The 17,116-nt window shown below is 57.4% G+C and overlaps 1 protein-coding gene across 1 annotated transcript; it reads left to right on the top strand.

Moving 5' to 3' along the window:
- The first annotated feature begins 13,031 nt into the window (after nucleotides 1–13,031).
- PSMG3 (proteasome assembly chaperone 3) lies at nucleotides 13,032–14,717 on the top strand. Its single transcript, XM_004021069.5, has 2 exons — nucleotides 13,032–13,841; nucleotides 14,248–14,717. Exons 1-2 carry the CDS (start codon nucleotides 13,626–13,628, stop codon nucleotides 14,398–14,400), a joined length of 369 nt encoding a protein of 122 aa, XP_004021118.1. The 5' UTR covers nucleotides 13,032–13,625; the 3' UTR covers nucleotides 14,401–14,717.
- The last annotated feature ends 2,399 nt before the right edge of the window (nucleotides 14,718–17,116 follow it).

A 17,116-nucleotide genomic window follows, 5' to 3' on the forward strand; every position in this document is an offset into this window, starting at 1 on the left:
GGCCGTGCAAGGCCTGTGTGTCGACAACCAGGCAGGCAGCCGTGAAGGTCACCGTCTCCAGCTGCGCTGGGTGAAGCCTGCTGTCCTCGCTCGTTTGGGGAGGGAAGGGATCGGCCGGCGGTGCTCAGGACCAGTGCTCACCCCCCAGAGTGTGTGGCGGTGGGGGGGCCACAAGGGACTCGCTGGCGGCGGCTGACCCCCGGAGGGCCCAGCAGAACCGCAACCTGGGCGGATGTCAAGCCCCCACTGGGTGCCCCCGCACACCGGGAGTCTGACCGGTCGCACGGGAGGGAGGGTTGGCCAGGATGGAGGCGCGGTGCGGCCCGCCTGCCCCCGTTGGCGAGGACAAGGACAGACACGGCGCGCAGGAGTTTGAGGCCCGTGCGGGAGCTGCGCTCACAGGGGTCCCTCGAGCGTCTCTACAGAAGTGCCTGCCGTGGCTGGGACGGGCCATGCCCTTCGTGGCGGGCGGGAGGAAGGCGGACTGAGTGTCAGACGGGGTCGAGGGTCGGAGCTCATCGCTGGAGAGGCAGCGAGCGGGGCGGGCAGGCGAGCTGGGCTGCCGGCACCCCAGGAGGGACCAGAGACACACAGCTGCAGGCGCGCAGGAGCACCCACGTGCAAACACTCGCCCACGCGTGTCCGCACAGCGCACCGTCCCCAGCAGCCCTGCCAGCACGCACCGTGAGGCCCTGCACAGGGGCGTGTTTTATTGTTCAGTAGCTCAGTTGTGTCCGACTCTCTGCAACCCCATGGACTATACCCCGCCAGGCTCCCCTGTCCATGGGATTCTCCGGGCAAGAACAGTGGAGTGGGTTGCTGTTTCCTTCTCCAGGTGATGTCCTGGAAAAGGCAAAACCGTGGGGATAGAGAAGAGCCCAGGGATCATGGGGGCCGGGGGCCAGGGGGAGCTGGGGGCGGGGCACAGGGTCACGGTTATGGGTCGACACATGTATGTCAGCACTCAGGATGGCATGCCAAGGGCAGCCTCCGCATGGACATCACGCCTCAATTTTTTAAAAGACTAAACACCCGCTCTGAGAGTCCTGCTGTTCAGGGAAAGTCATGGCCCCGAGGGCCCCAAGGCTGAGCCCCAGGGGAGGCTTGTTCTCCGTCCCCCAGCCGCCCAATCCTGTCTGAGTGATGCTCCGGGGCCACATCCCAGCAAGGGGCAGCTCGGACCCTGCAGCGGCCCCTGCAGAAAGCCTGGAGAGGCCCGCCCTCCCCGCGGAGTCTGCGCAGCCCAGGCTTCTGACCGTGGACAGCGGGGGAGGCACCTGGATGCCTGACCTTGCTCCCCTTCTCTCTGCGGCACCAGGAAGCACAAAGCTAAACCTGAGGCCAGTCTTGGCGAACGTGGGACCCACGGCCGCGACGGTCTTGTCCAGTGGGACTTCCTAGCGCTGAGGGCAATGCCCACACGGGGCTCACCCCACGGGCTCCCAGGTGCCAGGGCTGGGCCTGAGCTTCCTGCTAGCCCTGCAGCCTGCGGCTCAGAGTCCAGGCCCCAGGACAAGCTCGGCAGGTGACTGTGGCATAAAGTACAGATGCTGACACCTCTGAAGGACAGAGAGTTTCGTCCTCAGGTGGCTCCTTGGATGGGGAGAGAGGCAGAGGAGGAGGCATGGGGAGGGCAGGGAGAGAGTGGGAGGGTGGGTGCCCTGGGGTGGGAGGAAGAGTGGGTAGGGGGGGAAGGGGGGGAGGGAGGGGAGGGAGGGGGAGGGGAGCAGGGAGGGGGAGGGGAGCAGGGAGGGGGAGGGGAGCAGGGAGAGTGGGGGGGTCGGCGGGGAGGAAGAGTGGGGGGGGAAGGGGGAGGGAGGGGCGATGGCGTCGGGGCGGCGGGGAGGGCGGCGGGGAGGGCGGCGGAGAGCAGAGTCGGCCTCTGGCCTCTGGGAAGAGGCAGGACGGCTGATGAGGTGGGAGGGCCTGAGGGGAGGAGGCGGACAGGGCCGGTCCTCCGCCCACACTGGGGTTGGCCGGTCCCTGCTCCACACGCTGAGCGAGTTCTGCGGCCTCTGCTGCCCCCCAGGGGTGTCTGCTGGTAACGCAGGGACTCCCCGCCCAGCTCCTCCGTCCCAGACCGTACTCAGACCCCAGCCTGGGTTCACCTGGGGCTCGGGGTGCGTCTGCACAGGACAAAACCCCCTGACAGCCAGGGGTACCTCTCCTTCCTTCCCCTTTGTATTTCTCTTCTGAAAGATGCTACAGATTCAAATGGGACAAAAATGCATGGCCGTGGAGACCAGAAGTCCCGCCTAACTCTTGACCCCCACCACCCCAGAAGGCCAGCGTCGTGACGGGCCTTCTCACCGGGCAGCGGCCCTGTGTCTCAGGACCTCGCTGCGTATGCATCTGCCTCCTTGCGTTTCAGAGCTGTCTGCCTGGAGGAGCGCTCCCCCTGCGCTCTCAGCCTCCTCTGAAAGTCTCACCGGCTCCCTTTGTGGGGCGGGGCTTTTCCTGCTTCTGCCTGACGCCGCCTTGACCTGCAGCTGTTTGCTCGTCGTTGGCCTCTTGTCTGCAGTGAGGTGGTGGGCATCTGGGGGCCCTCAGACCAGCTCCCCGCAGAGGATGTCCACTGACTGAGTGAGCCAGCAAGCATTTCACCGCTGGATGGATGGAGAGGCGGGCGGAGAGCGCAGGGATGAATGTGTGGATGATGGACATACAGATGCGTGCACGGATCTGAAGGCTGGACGGTCTCCCACTGTAGGGACGGCCCGCCTGGGGTTTACCCGTGTGCCTGTCCGTGGACACCTGGGCCGCTTCCACTCCTGGCTGCAGGGAACGATCCCGCGGTGAGCATGCACGTGCGTGCTGGCATATCGCTTCAAGGCCCTGCTTTCAGTTTTTCTGGGTGGATCCACCTTGATCACATCATGATTCCGTGTTTTGAGGAAACGCCACATGGTTTTACCCAGCGACCGCACCATTTACAGCCCCCCGCACAGCGCCCAGCGCCCAGCTCCCCCACACGCCAGCCAACGCTCGTTCTCGCCACGTCTGTGCATACATGAGCCACCCCAACGGGTGTGACGGGCCCCGTTTAAAGGCAGTCACTGCTGGGAGGGGGTGGGAGTGTCCGACTGCTCCTGTCTGCTCTTCACGTGAACCATTTCCATGCCCTTCTTTAATTTACAAAGCTGAGGATTCACTCCTGACACACAGATCTGAGTGTAGACGAGTGCTCAGCCACCATCACACTCGGGACACGGCAGATCCGTCCTCCCCCGGGCGTCCCCCATTTTCATTCAAGCCTGCTCCTCACCCCCGCCCTGCAACCACTGACCCCTACAGAATCCTGCCTTTTCCAGAACGTCGCCCGAGCTGACCCACAGAGCACACTGCCTTGGATGCTTGGCTCCCTTCCTGGCCGTTCTTGAGGTCCACCCGCCATCAAAAGCCCCGATAACGCCGTCCTTCCTGTCAGAGAGCAGTGCTCCGTCCGCAGATGTACACAGCTTGTCGTCTGTTCGCCTGCTGCAGACAGCCGGGTCTTATTCGGGTTTTGGTCAGTGCGAATGCCTGTGTGCAGGCGTTGGTATGGGCATGATGTCCGTGTCTCCCAGGTAAACACCAACATGTAGGGAGTCGTGTGGCAGGCGCGTGTTCACCTCCGCGAGGAGCAGCCACACTGCTTTGCAAGGTGCCTGTCCTGCTCAGCAGCCCCAGCAGCGGTGCAGGGGCGCCCCAACTGCTCCGAGTTCCCGCCAGCACTTGGCGTGGTGGGTCCCTGCGGAGTTCACCGTGTGTCTTGCTGGAGACGCTCTAGTACCCACATCTCTTGTGGTCATCGGCCCACACTGACTCACAGAACTGCAGATGCTGGATTTGGAAAAGCCTTCAAACTCTTCTGAGTCCAGTCCCCTCAGCGCAGACACCGTAGCACAACCATTACCCCCAGTGACCGCCCAGCCTCAACACCTCCGGAGATAGCGTGCTCACCACCTCCCATGGGAGGCCCAGCATCCCCGGGGGCCAGACAGTCCCTGTGTTGTGCCCAGTCTGCCTTCCCAGACCCTCTGCGGGGTACAGGCCCCCAGCCGAGTGCGCAGATGCAGAACAGCCTTCAGAAAGGTGAGCCTGCCTCTGACCTCCCCAGACAGCTCCACGCCCTCCCTGCTTGGACGAGACCAACGCCAGGTTCCCCATCGCAGGCCCGGAGCTCAGAGGATAGATCAGAGGCACCTGGAGGCCACCCAGTCAGTTTGCCCATTTCCAGTTCAGTTCAGCTCAGTCGCTCAGTCGTGTCCGACTCTTTGCGACCCCATGAATTGCAGCACGCCAGGCCTCCCTGTCCATCACCAACTCCCGGAGTTCACTCAGACTCACGTCCATCGAGGCAGTGATGCCATCCAGCCATCTCATCCTCGGTCGTCCCCTTCTCCTCCTGCCCCCAATCCCTCCCAGCATCAGAGTCTTTTCCAGTGAGTCAACTCTTTCCATCAGGTGGCCAAAGTACTGGAGTTTCAGCTTTAGCATCATTCCTTCCAAAGAAATCCCAGGGTTGATCTCCTGCAGAATGGACTGGTTGGATCTCCTTGCAGTCCAAGGGACTCTTAAGAGTCTTCTCCAACACCACAGTTCAAAAGCATCAAGTCTTCGGCGCTCAGCCTTCTTCACAGTCCAACTCTCACATCCATACATGACCACAGGAAAAACCATAGCCTTGACTAGACAGACCTTAGTCGGCAAAGTAATGTCTCTGCTTTTGAATATGCTATCTAGGTTGGTCATCACTTTCCTTCCAAGGAGTAAGCGTCTTTTAATTTCATGGCTGCAGTCACCATCTTCAGTGATTTTGGAGCCCCCAAAATAAAGTCTGACACTGTTTCCACTGTTTCCCCATCTATTTACCATGGAGTGATGGGACCGGATGCCATGATCTTCGTTTTCTGAGTGTTGAGCTTTAAGCCAACTTTTTCACTCTCCTCATTCACTTTCATCAAGAGGCTTTTAGCTCCTCTTCACTTTCTGCCATAAGGGTGGTGTCATCTGCATATCTGAGGTTATTGATATTTCTCCCAGCAATCTTGATTCCAGCTTGTGTTTCTTCCAGTCCAGCGTTTCTCATGATGTCCTCTGCATATAAGTTAAATAAGCAGGGTGACAATAGACAGCCTTGATGTACTCCTTTTCCTATTTGGAACCAGTCTGTTGTTCCATGTCCAGTTCTAACTGTTGCTTCCTGGCCTGCATACAGATTTCTCAAGAGGCAGGTTAGGTGGTCTGGTATATCTTCTGCTTCTGTTAGGTCCATACCATTTCTGTCCTTTATCGAGCCCATCTTTGCATGAAATGTTTCCTTGATATCTCTAATTTTCTTGAAGAGATCTCTAGTCTTTCCCATTCTGTTCTCTTCCTCTACTTCTTTGCATTGGTCGCTGAAGAAGGCTTTCTTATCTCTCCTTGCTATTCTCTGGAACTCTGCATTCAGATGCTTATATCTTTCCTTTTCTCCTTGGCTTTTCGCTTCTCTTCGTTTCACAGCTATTTGTAAGGCCTCCCCAGACAGCCATTTTGCTTTTTTGCATTTCTTTTCCATGGGGATGGTCTTGATCCCTGTCTCCTGTACTATGTCACAAACCTCATTCCATAGTTCATCAGGCACTCTATCTATCAGAGCTAGACCCTTAAATCTATTTCTCACTTCCACTGTATAATCATAAGGAATTTGACTGAGGTCATACCTGAATGGTCTAGCGGGTTTCCCTACTTTCTTCAATTTAAGTCTGAATTTGGCAATAAGAAGTTCATGATCTGAGCCACAGTCAGCTCCTGGTCTTGTTTTTGTTGACTGTATAGAGTTTCTCCATCTTTGGCTGCAAAGAATATAATCAATCTGATTTTGGTGTTGACCATCTGGTGATATCCATGTGTAGAGTCTTCTCGTGTTGTTGGAAGAGGGTGTTTGCTATGACCAGTGCATTTTCGTGGCAAAACTCTATTAGCCTTTGCCCTGCTTCATTCCGTATTCCAAGGCCAAACTTACCTGTTACTCCAGGTGTTTCTTGACTTCCTACTTTTGCATTCCAGTCCCCTATAATGAAAAGGACATCTTTTGGGGGTGTTAGTTCTAAAAGGTCTTATACGTCTTCATAAAACCGTTCAACTTCAGCTTCTTCAGCATTACTGGTTGGGGCATAGACTTCAATTACCGTGATATTGAATGGTTTGCCTTGGAGACGAGCAGAGATCATTCTGTCGTTTCTGAGACTGCCTCCAAGTACTGCATTTCAGACTCTTCTGTTGACCATGATGGCTACTCCATTTCTTCTGAGGGATTCCTGCCCGCAGTAGTAGATGTAATGGTCATCTGAGTTAAATTCACCCATTCCTGTCCATTTTAGTTCGCTGATTCCTAGAATGTCGACGTCCCTGAGGAAATGGAGGCCCAGAGCACGGAAAGGCACTGTCCGTGCTTGTCAGATGTTAATGCTGAGGCCTAGGGGCAGGGCTTCCTCCTACCCCATCCCTGCGCCCACCCACCACCCTGGAGCCCTGTCTCACACCCCTACTAGAAGACGCTCCAGCTTGGCCAGCCTTTATCAAAGGCGTACGCTGGCTTTCTGTCCTCTCCCTGTAAGAGAGGAGAGGACGAGCAACGACCAGCCTGGCAGGCTCTGTCGTTCAGCTCAACATGGGCGACAAGATGGCTTCTCACCAGGGGAAGTAACTTCTTAAAATGTTGAAAGAAAGGCTTTCAGAAATTGCACTTGGATTAGGGTTTCATTTATTAAAGAACTAAACAAATAGTGCAAGATATGAATACAAGGAAGTTTTCAGTGTCTCTAATGGGGGCAGGAAGCTTCACTCCAGGAACAAAAATACTGAAGCCTGACTAAGTTCGGCAGAAAACAAGGCGACGAGCTAAACTCTTAACTCCTCGCGCTGCTGAAACGAGGTCTGAGAACAGAGGGTTTTCTTTGTGTTTACCATGTGACATTAAATAAAAATACTCCTGCTGACATAAAGCTCCAAAGCTGGGGCACCGCTAGGCCACGCAGCAGGCACCCGGCCGGAGAGACGGCACCCGCCTCCACGGGCAAGTGCTGCTTCCGCTGCGGGCCTGCGGAAGGGGATTTATGCCCTTTCCGGGGAAACACTCGCCGGACCCTTACAAACTGGGCTCGGTGTCTATGGTGTTTGTTTCCCTCAGGAAAATTCAGAATTTCTGGGAGTCCCAGGGGTTTGTTCCTGCAATAAAATACACGTGATTTTCAATGGGCGCCTTTAAACTTTGTGTCCTTCCCCCTCCCTCCCTAGTTTGTAAAAGATTCACGGCTCGCCATCTTCCCAGATAACCGGGTGCAGTGGAAGGCCACTCCTGGGCCCCAGAGCCTCCTGGCCGGAACTGCCATTTCCGTGCTGCTACTCAGTCGAGGCTCTTTGCAACCGCGAGCGGGGGCGCCCCCCACCGCACAGGTAACTGCCGGGCACGCGGCCACACCTGGAGGCTAGGCTGCACCCTGCCGAGGGCAGACAAGGAGCAGGGGCAGGCTGGGGGTGACAACCGGGGTCCGCAAGCACGAAGGCGCTCCACCCTGGGCCCCAGGGCTGCCGGGCGGCCAGAGGCCTGCAGACGCCCTGAGGCCGACCCTGAGGCTGACCGCGGTCGCCGCGCCGGCTCTCCCGGCCCCGCAGCTCTGCGCCTGCTTCTGAATGCGCATCCTGCTTCCGCGAGACGCGGCTTCTGCGTCACCGCAGCCTTTCCCCAGAGAGGGGGCCACGGCATCGGGACCCCACGGCCCCGACGGTCCCTGGGACGCTGCTCTGATGCCAGACTCGGCATCGAGGGGACTCAGGGACCGAGCCTCTCCTGGTCTTTCTGCTTCTTGCAAGGCCCGGCGCATGGAGTGGCTGGTGTCACGGATCATGCGAGGGCCTGTGCGCAGGGCACTGCCAGTGACACTCAATGACTCATGAGGGGAAGGGGACTCTAAGCACCTCGTACGGGACAGGCCCTAAAGGAGGCCCTTCTGCAAGTGGGATGTCACTTAATCCTCCCAAGTGTTGAACGAGCAAGAATGGGTTCCTCCAAGAGGGAAAAGCACTGACCCAGGCCACAGCACAGATGAGCCTCGAACGCCGAGGGAGGAGGCCGGACATGAAAGGCCACAGAACGTCAGCCCATCTGTAGGAAACGCTGAACCAGGACAAGATGAACCATAGAAGCAGAAAGTGAATGAGTGGCTGCCAATGGGAAGTCCTGAATATTCTGTCAATCCACTCACAACCTCTTCTTTGACGCATATTATTTAGGAGTATTGTTTAAGCTCCTAGATACATGGGTTAATGCTTTTGCGTTAACTTTTTCTTTTCTTTTTTTGACCGAGCCACACGGCTTGCCGGATCTTAGTTCCCCGACCAGGGACTGAACCCACAGCAGTGAAAGCTCTGAGTCCTAATCACCAGACAGCCGGGGAACTCCTGACATTAACTCATTTTAAAAACAGTGGCTGATTCGAGGACAGGCGCGTGACCCAGGATGGTCTAAGGAGATTCAGTCACGGCACTTGCGCTGAGGGCCCAGCCCATCCACGGGTGGGGCCCGCGCCTGCAGAGCTGAGAGGTGGAGGGGGACGTCGGGGCTCCGGTCTTCTCTGTACAAGCCCGTCTGCTCTCCTTTTGGGCAGAAGATGGTTTCACATCTGTGTCTGCCACCTACACTTGAAAAAAACCCTAGCGGATGCAGCTTTCTCACTCACTCGATCTCTATGACCTAAATGTAACGAAATCCCTGCCTCTGATGGCTGTGTCTCAGGCCTTCATCACAGATGTGATCTGCAACGGCTGCGACCCAGACTGGCCGAGAGAAGTGACAGCGAGCATCGTTCATGCAGGTAAAGTGGCGCTGGGACTTCCCCAGTGGCCCAGTGGTTAGCACTCAGCGTTTTCACTGCGGCAGCCCCAGGCTCAACTGCTCGTCAGGGAAGTGAGATCCTGAAAGCCAGGAGGTGCAGTCAAATAAACAAGTAAAGAGGTTCCACTAACTGCCGCGTCTCATAAAAGTTTAGAGGGGTGTTGCCTCTACAAGACCGAGGCAACCCTGGCAATGCCTTACCTGTTCCAAGACGGCAATACCCGGAAGTCCTGCTGGTCCAGGTGTCAGCTGCCTGAGTGCCTGCGGTCGGAGGCTGCAGAGGAAAAGAGGCCTTGTCACAACACAAGGAGTTTCATGAATGAATTGACTATTTGCATAACTGGGCTCCGCTCAGGCGTCCCTCACTGTGTAGCTCCAGAATCTACTTCTCTCCGCCTCTTTCTCTGTCTCTCTCTCTCTCACACACACACCCCCAACACTGAACGCCCTGGGAATCGTGTTGTGAGGCTGCGGAAGTGCGGTGCAGATCAAGTCAGATTATAAACCTTGCAAAAGATGCAACATTTCAGAAAGTCCATAAACGAAATGCTGAGGGATGTTCAGACCTGGCCCAAAGCCATTGGCAAGTGTGGGAGGGCCTGACTTCCCTGAGGCCCAGGGAACTGACAGAGCTGGTGTCGGGCTGGGGCTCCCACTGTGAGTGACGTGAACAGCAAAGGGCTAGGAGAGGCTCCTGGGGAAACGGATGGCGAGCCTGTGTATCTCAGCACAACTGACGGTTTTTATGACAGAGCTGAGAAAACCATACACGACGTGGAGGAGGACGTGGAGAGCAAGCGTTCAATTTGTTGGAAAAAGTATGACCTGCCAAACCAGCACCTAGCGGATCCTTCGCTGGCTCTACAGCTTATCACTGCAGTAAGAACCTAAATGTCCTTGAATGCAAGACACATTCAAGACACTCCCCCTCCTTTTTTTCCAAGGTAAATTCTCAAACTCTTCTGCCCCACTGACCTCATTACTGCGTCACCCCCATTTCCAGTGAGTTCACCTAAGGGTGGATCTTTCTTTCCAGTTCGAGTCTCATCTTGCACTCAAGCAGTCGAGGGCAGGCGGTGACCTCCCGCTCCGATATTGTAACTGTAAATTCTGCTCACACACCCACTCAGGCCACCAGGAAGCCCCCCGCCTTGACGGCCATCGCCGCAGTCTGGGACGGCTCTCACCTCATGTGTCCTCCACGCTCAGTCTTCACCAAAGATCTAAACCAAAGACACCATCATAAAAACAGTATCCAGCTTAGGGACCTCCCTCGCAGTCCAGTGAGAATAAGAGCTCACCTTCCAGCACGGGGGCTGTGGGTTCCCACCTTCCAGCACAGGGGCTGTGGGTTCTATCCCTGGTCAGGAAGCTAAGATCCCACAAGCCTCACCGCCAAAAATCCAAGACATAAAACGGAAGTGATATCACAACAAATTCAACAGAGACTTAGAAAACGGTCATCAAAAAGAGTCTTTAAAAAAACTATCTACTTTGTTCTTCAGCATCTCTTTAATAAAAGCGATAAGCTTATTCCAGACTCATGGGGTTGTTTTGTTTTGGGTGGGGTTTTTTTTCAGGGGGTCAGATTTCTTGTACCTATTTGCCTTGAGAGAGAGAATGCATGAATTGGTAAATAAAAGTAAATGAACCTTTTACAGGTTTCACACGGCAATACATTGGCAATTGGCTTTTAAGGCATGTGCGGATGGATGGGTTTTTAAATTTAGAGCCAACAAAAACCTAGACCCTCCTGAGAAACTGTATGCCTCTTCTTTTGAATATTCGAACCATGAAACTCCTAATCTTTCCCTTGGTGAACTGGCTGCAAAAAAGCTCAAAATACAAGGTTTCTCTTCACTTCTATGTCTGTCTTGATCATGTTTTGCAGGCAAGCCTTTTGCTTTCATGCCACCAGAAATCACTGTGCACGGAGCAAGTTTCATTTGACATAACCTGGATTGTGCACGGAGTTATTAAACCCTGAGAAAAAGCAGTAAGGATAGGAGGGTGCCAGCCAGGGCTTCCCAGGTGGTTCAGCGGTAAAGAATCTGCCTGCTAAGGCAGAAGGCACAGTTCCAATCCCTGGGTCAGGAAGATCCCCTGGAGGAGGAAATGACAACTCACTCTGGTATTCTTGCCTGGGAAATCCCATGGACAGAGGAGTCTACTGGGCTAGTCCACGGGGTTGCAGAGAGCTGGACATGACAACAGGGCTTCCTGAGGGGTTAAGTGATGTGGACAGACCAGGCCGGGGGGAGCCTTCCTTGAAAGGCTGTCAGGAAGCCGGACAGGTTTCTGAGGGGGTGTTCATCTCTTCAGCGAGAGGCTCAAGACTCTGATTACTGCAGAGTCAGCACAAGACCCCCCACCTCTGCCAACATCACTTCAGCTCAGAGAGAGAGAGATGCATGTGGGGGTGGGGGTGGGGGGCTCTAAGACCCCTGGGGGGACCAGAAGTCATCCTGCTGCAGGACAGCACTGCCCCCGCTCTGCCCCTTTACCTGGGCGTGCGCATCAGGAGACCAGTAATCAAGAGTAAGTTTCGGAAGCCCAGATCCCGCCCCTCTCAGCTTTGTGACCTGGGGCAAGTCCTGCGAGCCTGAACATACGGTCTCTACAACGGGGATGGTAACGTGTCTACTCAGCGGGGTTGAGGTTGGACGCGTCACTGTCGGAAAGCACGTGGCACAGCTCCTGGCACACACTACGTGCCAGATTAACGCCAGCTGTCACCATCCCCTCGGCCGTGGACGGCTGGCCCGGAGGGGCTTTCAAGGGTAGAGGCTCCTGGAGCCACCTAGAGGGGTTCACCGGCCTTAGTCAGGGAGCTCCCTAGAGGCCCAGTGGTTAAGACTCCGCACCTCCAATGCAGCAGACGTGGGAACTGAGATATTCGAAAGTCAGAGATTGCAGCAAACCGCTTTTGGTTGCACCACGCGGCATGTGGGGCCTTAGTTCCCCGACCAGGAACGGAACCCTGCGCTGGGAGCATGGTGTCAGCCACTGGCCCACCAGGGAAGCCCTCTGAACTCTTTCCCAACTAGGCGCTCACTTCTGGACTTCTGTGACCCCCGATCCTGCATGTCTGGTAACCGCCAAAGTCTAACCAGTTCCTCATCCCCCACCGTCCCCCAGGTGGTCTGAAGCGTCCCTGGCCTGCCTCCAGCAGGAGTTCTCCTGGGTTTTCCTGCCTAGAAACCCCCCACCCCCCTTTCCCTTAGTAATTTCCCACCCACTGACTCTGTCCTGATCTTTGGCTGTAAATCCCCACTGGTTCCTGCTGCTCTAAGTGAAAAACGTCACGTGCTGTATCAGTAAGCAAAGAATGCTGCCACCTACAAGCCGTCACATCACAGTTGCCCGACGGTGCACCCTGAGGGGACTCGGGGTGAGAAAGCACGAGAAGGCACCCCAGGAAGCTGAGGTGCACATCAAAGGAACGTGGGAAAGCGCTGAATTCCTGGAGATGCCTGGTTTTCCTTTATTAAGCAATCTTCTGACTTTCGGACTACCCGGTCTTTGTTGCAAAAACCTTATACACCCTGGCTCCTCCCTTACCTCTTCGGGGCAGTCCCTCAGTTATCTGGGATGCTGCGTCCTGGGCTCAAGTCCTCAGTTTTGTCCAAGGAATAAAACATAACTCCCGACTTTTAGGTCGTGTGTTTTTTTTCAGTCAACAGGCATTTGGGATGAACCCAGAGGGCCCCACACTGAGGTCTCTTGCGCCCTCCATCAAGGGTCCTGACTGGGACGTTTTCGGTGCTTAAACTGGCGTCCGGCCCTGCTTCTCTCTCAGCTCCCCGTGTTTCCCTGAAGGTCCTGGAACCCATGGCCAAGGGCCAGAAACCCCGTTTCTGAGGCTCCTCAACCACAGAGCTGCAGGGTCTCCCTCAGGAGGGCGCGAGGACGCCCTTCTGGAGAAGTCAGGCGCCCCTCGCCTGAGGGCCAGGGGCCGAGAGGCCCACGGGTTGGTGCTGCAGCCTCTTTCCGCAAACATGGCGCCCAGCCCTTCCCGCGCGGCGGCGCGGAACCCCACAGCGCAGAGTCCCGAGGCCGCAGCAGGAGCCGGAAGTCCCCAGGCTGCACTTCCGGCGGGGGAGGGCTCGGCGCTCGCGGGGCGGGGCCTGCCGGGGCGGGCCCGCGGGGCCTGCGTGCGTCACTTCCGGGCGCGGCGCGGTGAGCGCGGGCGGCATGGCGGGTGGCGGGGTAGTGGGCGTCCCGCGCGGCTGGAGCCGGGCGGAGGGGCTGGGCGCCCCCGGGGGCGCCGCCCGGCCCCCGCCCTCTTCCCCGCGCTGTGGTGGTTTTGCTGCTGCTTCTGTGGGACCGACGGTTTCTCAAAACGCAGAAAACGATTAAAACGATTAGTGGGCGGACCGGAGGGGCGGCGGAGGCGCGGCCCTGCTCTGCCGGGTTTCCGAGTCTGCGGCGCCCACTCCCCTGCGAGGGCGGGCCCCGGGACTCAGGGAGGGCCCTCGGGGTGGGGTGGGGCCCCCGCGCGGGGAGGGATTGTCCTCGTCTGCCTCCTCAGGGAGAAGCGTACTTTGACATCCAGCCTGTGTGTGTCTGAGTGAATCCAGAAAGTTCCGGGCGAATAAAGCCTGTGTGGGCGAACAGACAGGCTTGTGAATGGGCCAACTTGTGTTTCTCTTTTGATACCAAATAGTGTTTATTCTGGAGCTCCCAGGCTATCTGCCATTGACTGATTTCCTTTTCTGTTTTTTTCCTTAACATAAATGAAAGGTGCCATTGAGCAGACTCAGCCATGGAAGGTAAACCATTGTTGACATCCAAGCAGAAGACTGCAGTGGTGTGTGGAGTCCCCACCCAGGTGGTCTGCACAGCCTTCAGCAGTCACATCCTGGTGGTGGTGACCCAGCTGGGGAAGATGGGTACCTTGGTCTCCCTGGAACCCAGCAGCGTGACTGGCGACATCGGCAAGCCTGTGCTGACCACTAAAGTCCTCCTCGGGAAGGATGAGGTAATGTGGTTGGGAAGGGCTCCCCGTGCCCGTACTTTGTCAGGATGGGGAGCGTCTGGAGGCAAGCACAGCCCCCGTCCCCCGCCACCTCAGCCCAGGGCAGCACTGTGCGGGGCCCCCAGATAATTTGAGGGTGTCCGCCTGCTGCGTGCAGCCCGTCGGCATTTTATCAGACAGATGCACAGAGGCACTGATTCTGTAACGTAAGCCTCATGGTAATGAGTTCCTGTTCTGCCCTGTTCTGGAAAGATCATCTGTGAGGTCTGACAGGGTTTCCCTCTGTGGACTCTCACGGCCCTTTCAGTAGAGATAACCAGGAGAGAGAGGAGCCGGGAAGCTGGCCTGGGCTCCTGAGAGGTACTGGGTGAAGGCAGTTAAAGTGGTCTTCTCCCCTTGCCCTCGTCAGCCCCTCGTCCATGTCTTCGCAAAGAACCTGGTGGCGTTTGTTTCTCAAGAAGCTGGAAACAGAGCCGTTCTCCTCGCCCTGGCCATGAAGGACAAGAGCATGGAGGCGGTGAAGGGCCTGAAGGAGGTGATCCAGACGTGCCAGGTGTGGTGACGCTGGAGTGGCCACCCCTGCCGTCCGGGAGGGCCCTGCGGCAGCTCAGACACCTCGAGGCTCTGAAGGCGCTCCTTTAGTTAGGAGGAGGCGCTCTCTGGCTGTGGCCCTTGGAGCTGGAAGAAACACAGACGCCTCAGGCTGACGTTGGTTTGGAGGCGGACGGCCCCTGTGGAGGGAGGACAGGAAGCGTGTCCTGAGGCGGTTGTGCATCCTCCCCAGGTCCAGAGAGCCCCTCGCGCGTGAGAACTGAGTCACGGCCCTCAGTTGTTGGGGGATTTCTTTTATTATTAAAAATAAATGCATATCCCCAAATACCTCACCGTTCTTCTTAACGATGCTGAGAAACGTCAAGCACTCGATACGCGTTCACTTCAGTGAACAGCCGAGGGAAGGAAAACCTATTTGGCAAAAGCTCGATCTGAGGTTCATGTGGTGAGATGGTTCCAGGAGCTGACTCTGCCCCTCCCTCCTCCTCCTCCTCTTCCCCTGGCTTTTCTGATCCTTCCGCTGCCCAGACGCGGCTCACAGCCTCCTGATGGGCTGGCACCCTAGCCTCCAGAGCCGTGTGCTTAAAGGTGGAGGGTAGAGGCGCATCCCCCCACAGGCGCTGGTGCTTATGGGGGTGGCCGGGGGGCAGAAGTGCAAACTGGGACTTTAGGGGCTGCTGAGGACTGGTGATGGTGATGGTGAGACCACGCTGCTGGTCTGAGAAGGACTCGGGTGGGGTTGCTGAGCATGGGACAGGACAGCCGTGTTCAAAGGCTCGTTCCCTCAGCAGATGCTGGGGCCCCTGGGGAGGCACGTCCACAGCCCCTTGGGACCATCGGGTAAACCCGCAGGCACACACCAGCTGTGGGGTAACCCGGTGACCTGTGTCAGGAGGGCCGGGCAGTCATACAAAGGTCCAGCAGACTTCTGGAGCGGTGCAGATGCCCCTGTGTGGGGAGCTTGAGGGATCCGGAAGCCAGGCCCCCACCAGGGGAAACAGGCAGATCCATGCCGGGCAGCTCAGGGCTCTTCGGCGGCTACATCTGGTGGGGGCTCCGGGTCCCACCTCCCTGCTGCTCGCTCTCAGCCCCGGCCTTTCTCCTGAGAAGACCCTGCCCGGCGTCTGCTCTTGGAGGGCCTGCACGGTCACTTTAAAAGCCTGAAAGCAGCTGGCCAGTTGGAGAAGGGGAAGGCCTGTCCACCCACGAGAGGACCCGAGGGGCGACACAGGTCACAGCAGGTGTGGGGACACGCACCTGAGGAGAAGAGAGGTGCTGGGGGTCAGCAGGGCCTGGGAATGGTGGGGGGCGACGGCTCCCGGAGAACCAGCCCCTGGCCGGGCACTCGGGGCAACGCGAGCTCTGCTGGGCCAGAGCCGCCTCGATCCGTATCAGCCTGTAATTAGCACGCTTGTCATCTGGGCATCAGACGCGTCCGGAAACGTGCTTCTCCTGCTTGTCCAGCCAGGAGCCTGAACCTCGGGTCAGGCTCCAGCCTGGGGCCAAGGCGATTGGCAGCTTTGGTTTTCCGACTCGGCCCCTAAATGTATGAGAGGTCCGGCTCACGCTGCCCGTTGGTGAGCTCTGGGCTCACCCTTCAGTCCTGGTAACATTTAATCCTCCCGCCCACCCCATGAGGTCTACACGGCAGTTGAAACGGAGGCACGCTGCCACCAAGCGGCAAGGCTAGGGTTTGAAGCAAGCAGGGGGCCCTGAGGCCACGCCCTTCACCCGTCCCCAGGCCCCTCCCGGACACTCCTTGGATGAGCCGCACTGGCTTTCCTAGTAGCTCAGCTGGTAAATAAGCTGCCTGCGATGCAGGAGACCAGAGCTTGATCCCTGGGTTGGGAAGATCCCCTGGAGAAGCGAAAGGCTACCCGCTCCACTACTCTTGCCTGGAGAAGTCCATGGACAGAGGAGCCTGGCGGGCTCCAGTCCGTGGGGTCACACAGTTGGACGTAACCAAGCAACTTTCACTCTTCCACACTGTTTACCCGGCCCCAGCCCCACGCTGGCACTCCCTGGTCCCTTTTCTAAGGGACAGGCCATCCTAGTCGACGCTGAAGGCGGACGTCCCTCCGTGCTCTGCGTGCAGGGCTCCAGTGCAGCCTTGTGCGGAGGCCTCCTGCACGCCAAACCCTGGCGGCGCCCCTGCCATCTGACCGAGGCCTGGTGACTGCGTTAAGAGGCAGGTGGGCAGTGGAGGCAATCAAGGCTCAGCAGGACGGGGCAAATTGCTCAGACCCCCAGGGGACCGCCCCCAGGAGGCAACACACTTGAGCCTGTCGTCTGTGCTGTCCCACAGCTGCCCGCCTGGAATGTGGGGGGACGGCTGACGTATAATCGAAACCAGGGTCCCCAGCACTGTCCCAAGTGGCACTTACAGCTGCCCAAAGCTGTCTGGTAGCTATCGAGAGCAAAGACTTCCGTCACTGAAGCCAGCGCCTCGCTGCTCTGCTCTGCCTTGTAAATCAAGACGAGCGGCTCGTGTGAGAAGGCGCTTGGCCCTTGCCTTCCCCGGTGCTCTGCTCGCAGCTGCTGTATTTCAGGAGGAGAGATACACGCTCCAATAAAAAGGCCCTTAAAGCCGCGCTTTCCGCAGGCAGGGCTGTCGGCTTCGTGGAAATTGTTGCTCCTTTTGATGGAAAGGCTGCACATGGAGCTTCACCCACAATCGAGCTGTAAGTACAGCTCCCGGCGATTTATGGCCGAATGCGGGTAACACA

Source organism: Ovis aries, chromosome 24, assembly GCF_016772045.2.
Source record: "Ovis aries strain OAR_USU_Benz2616 breed Rambouillet chromosome 24, ARS-UI_Ramb_v3.0, whole genome shotgun sequence".
Lineage (NCBI taxonomy): Eukaryota > Metazoa > Chordata > Mammalia > Artiodactyla > Bovidae > Ovis > Ovis aries.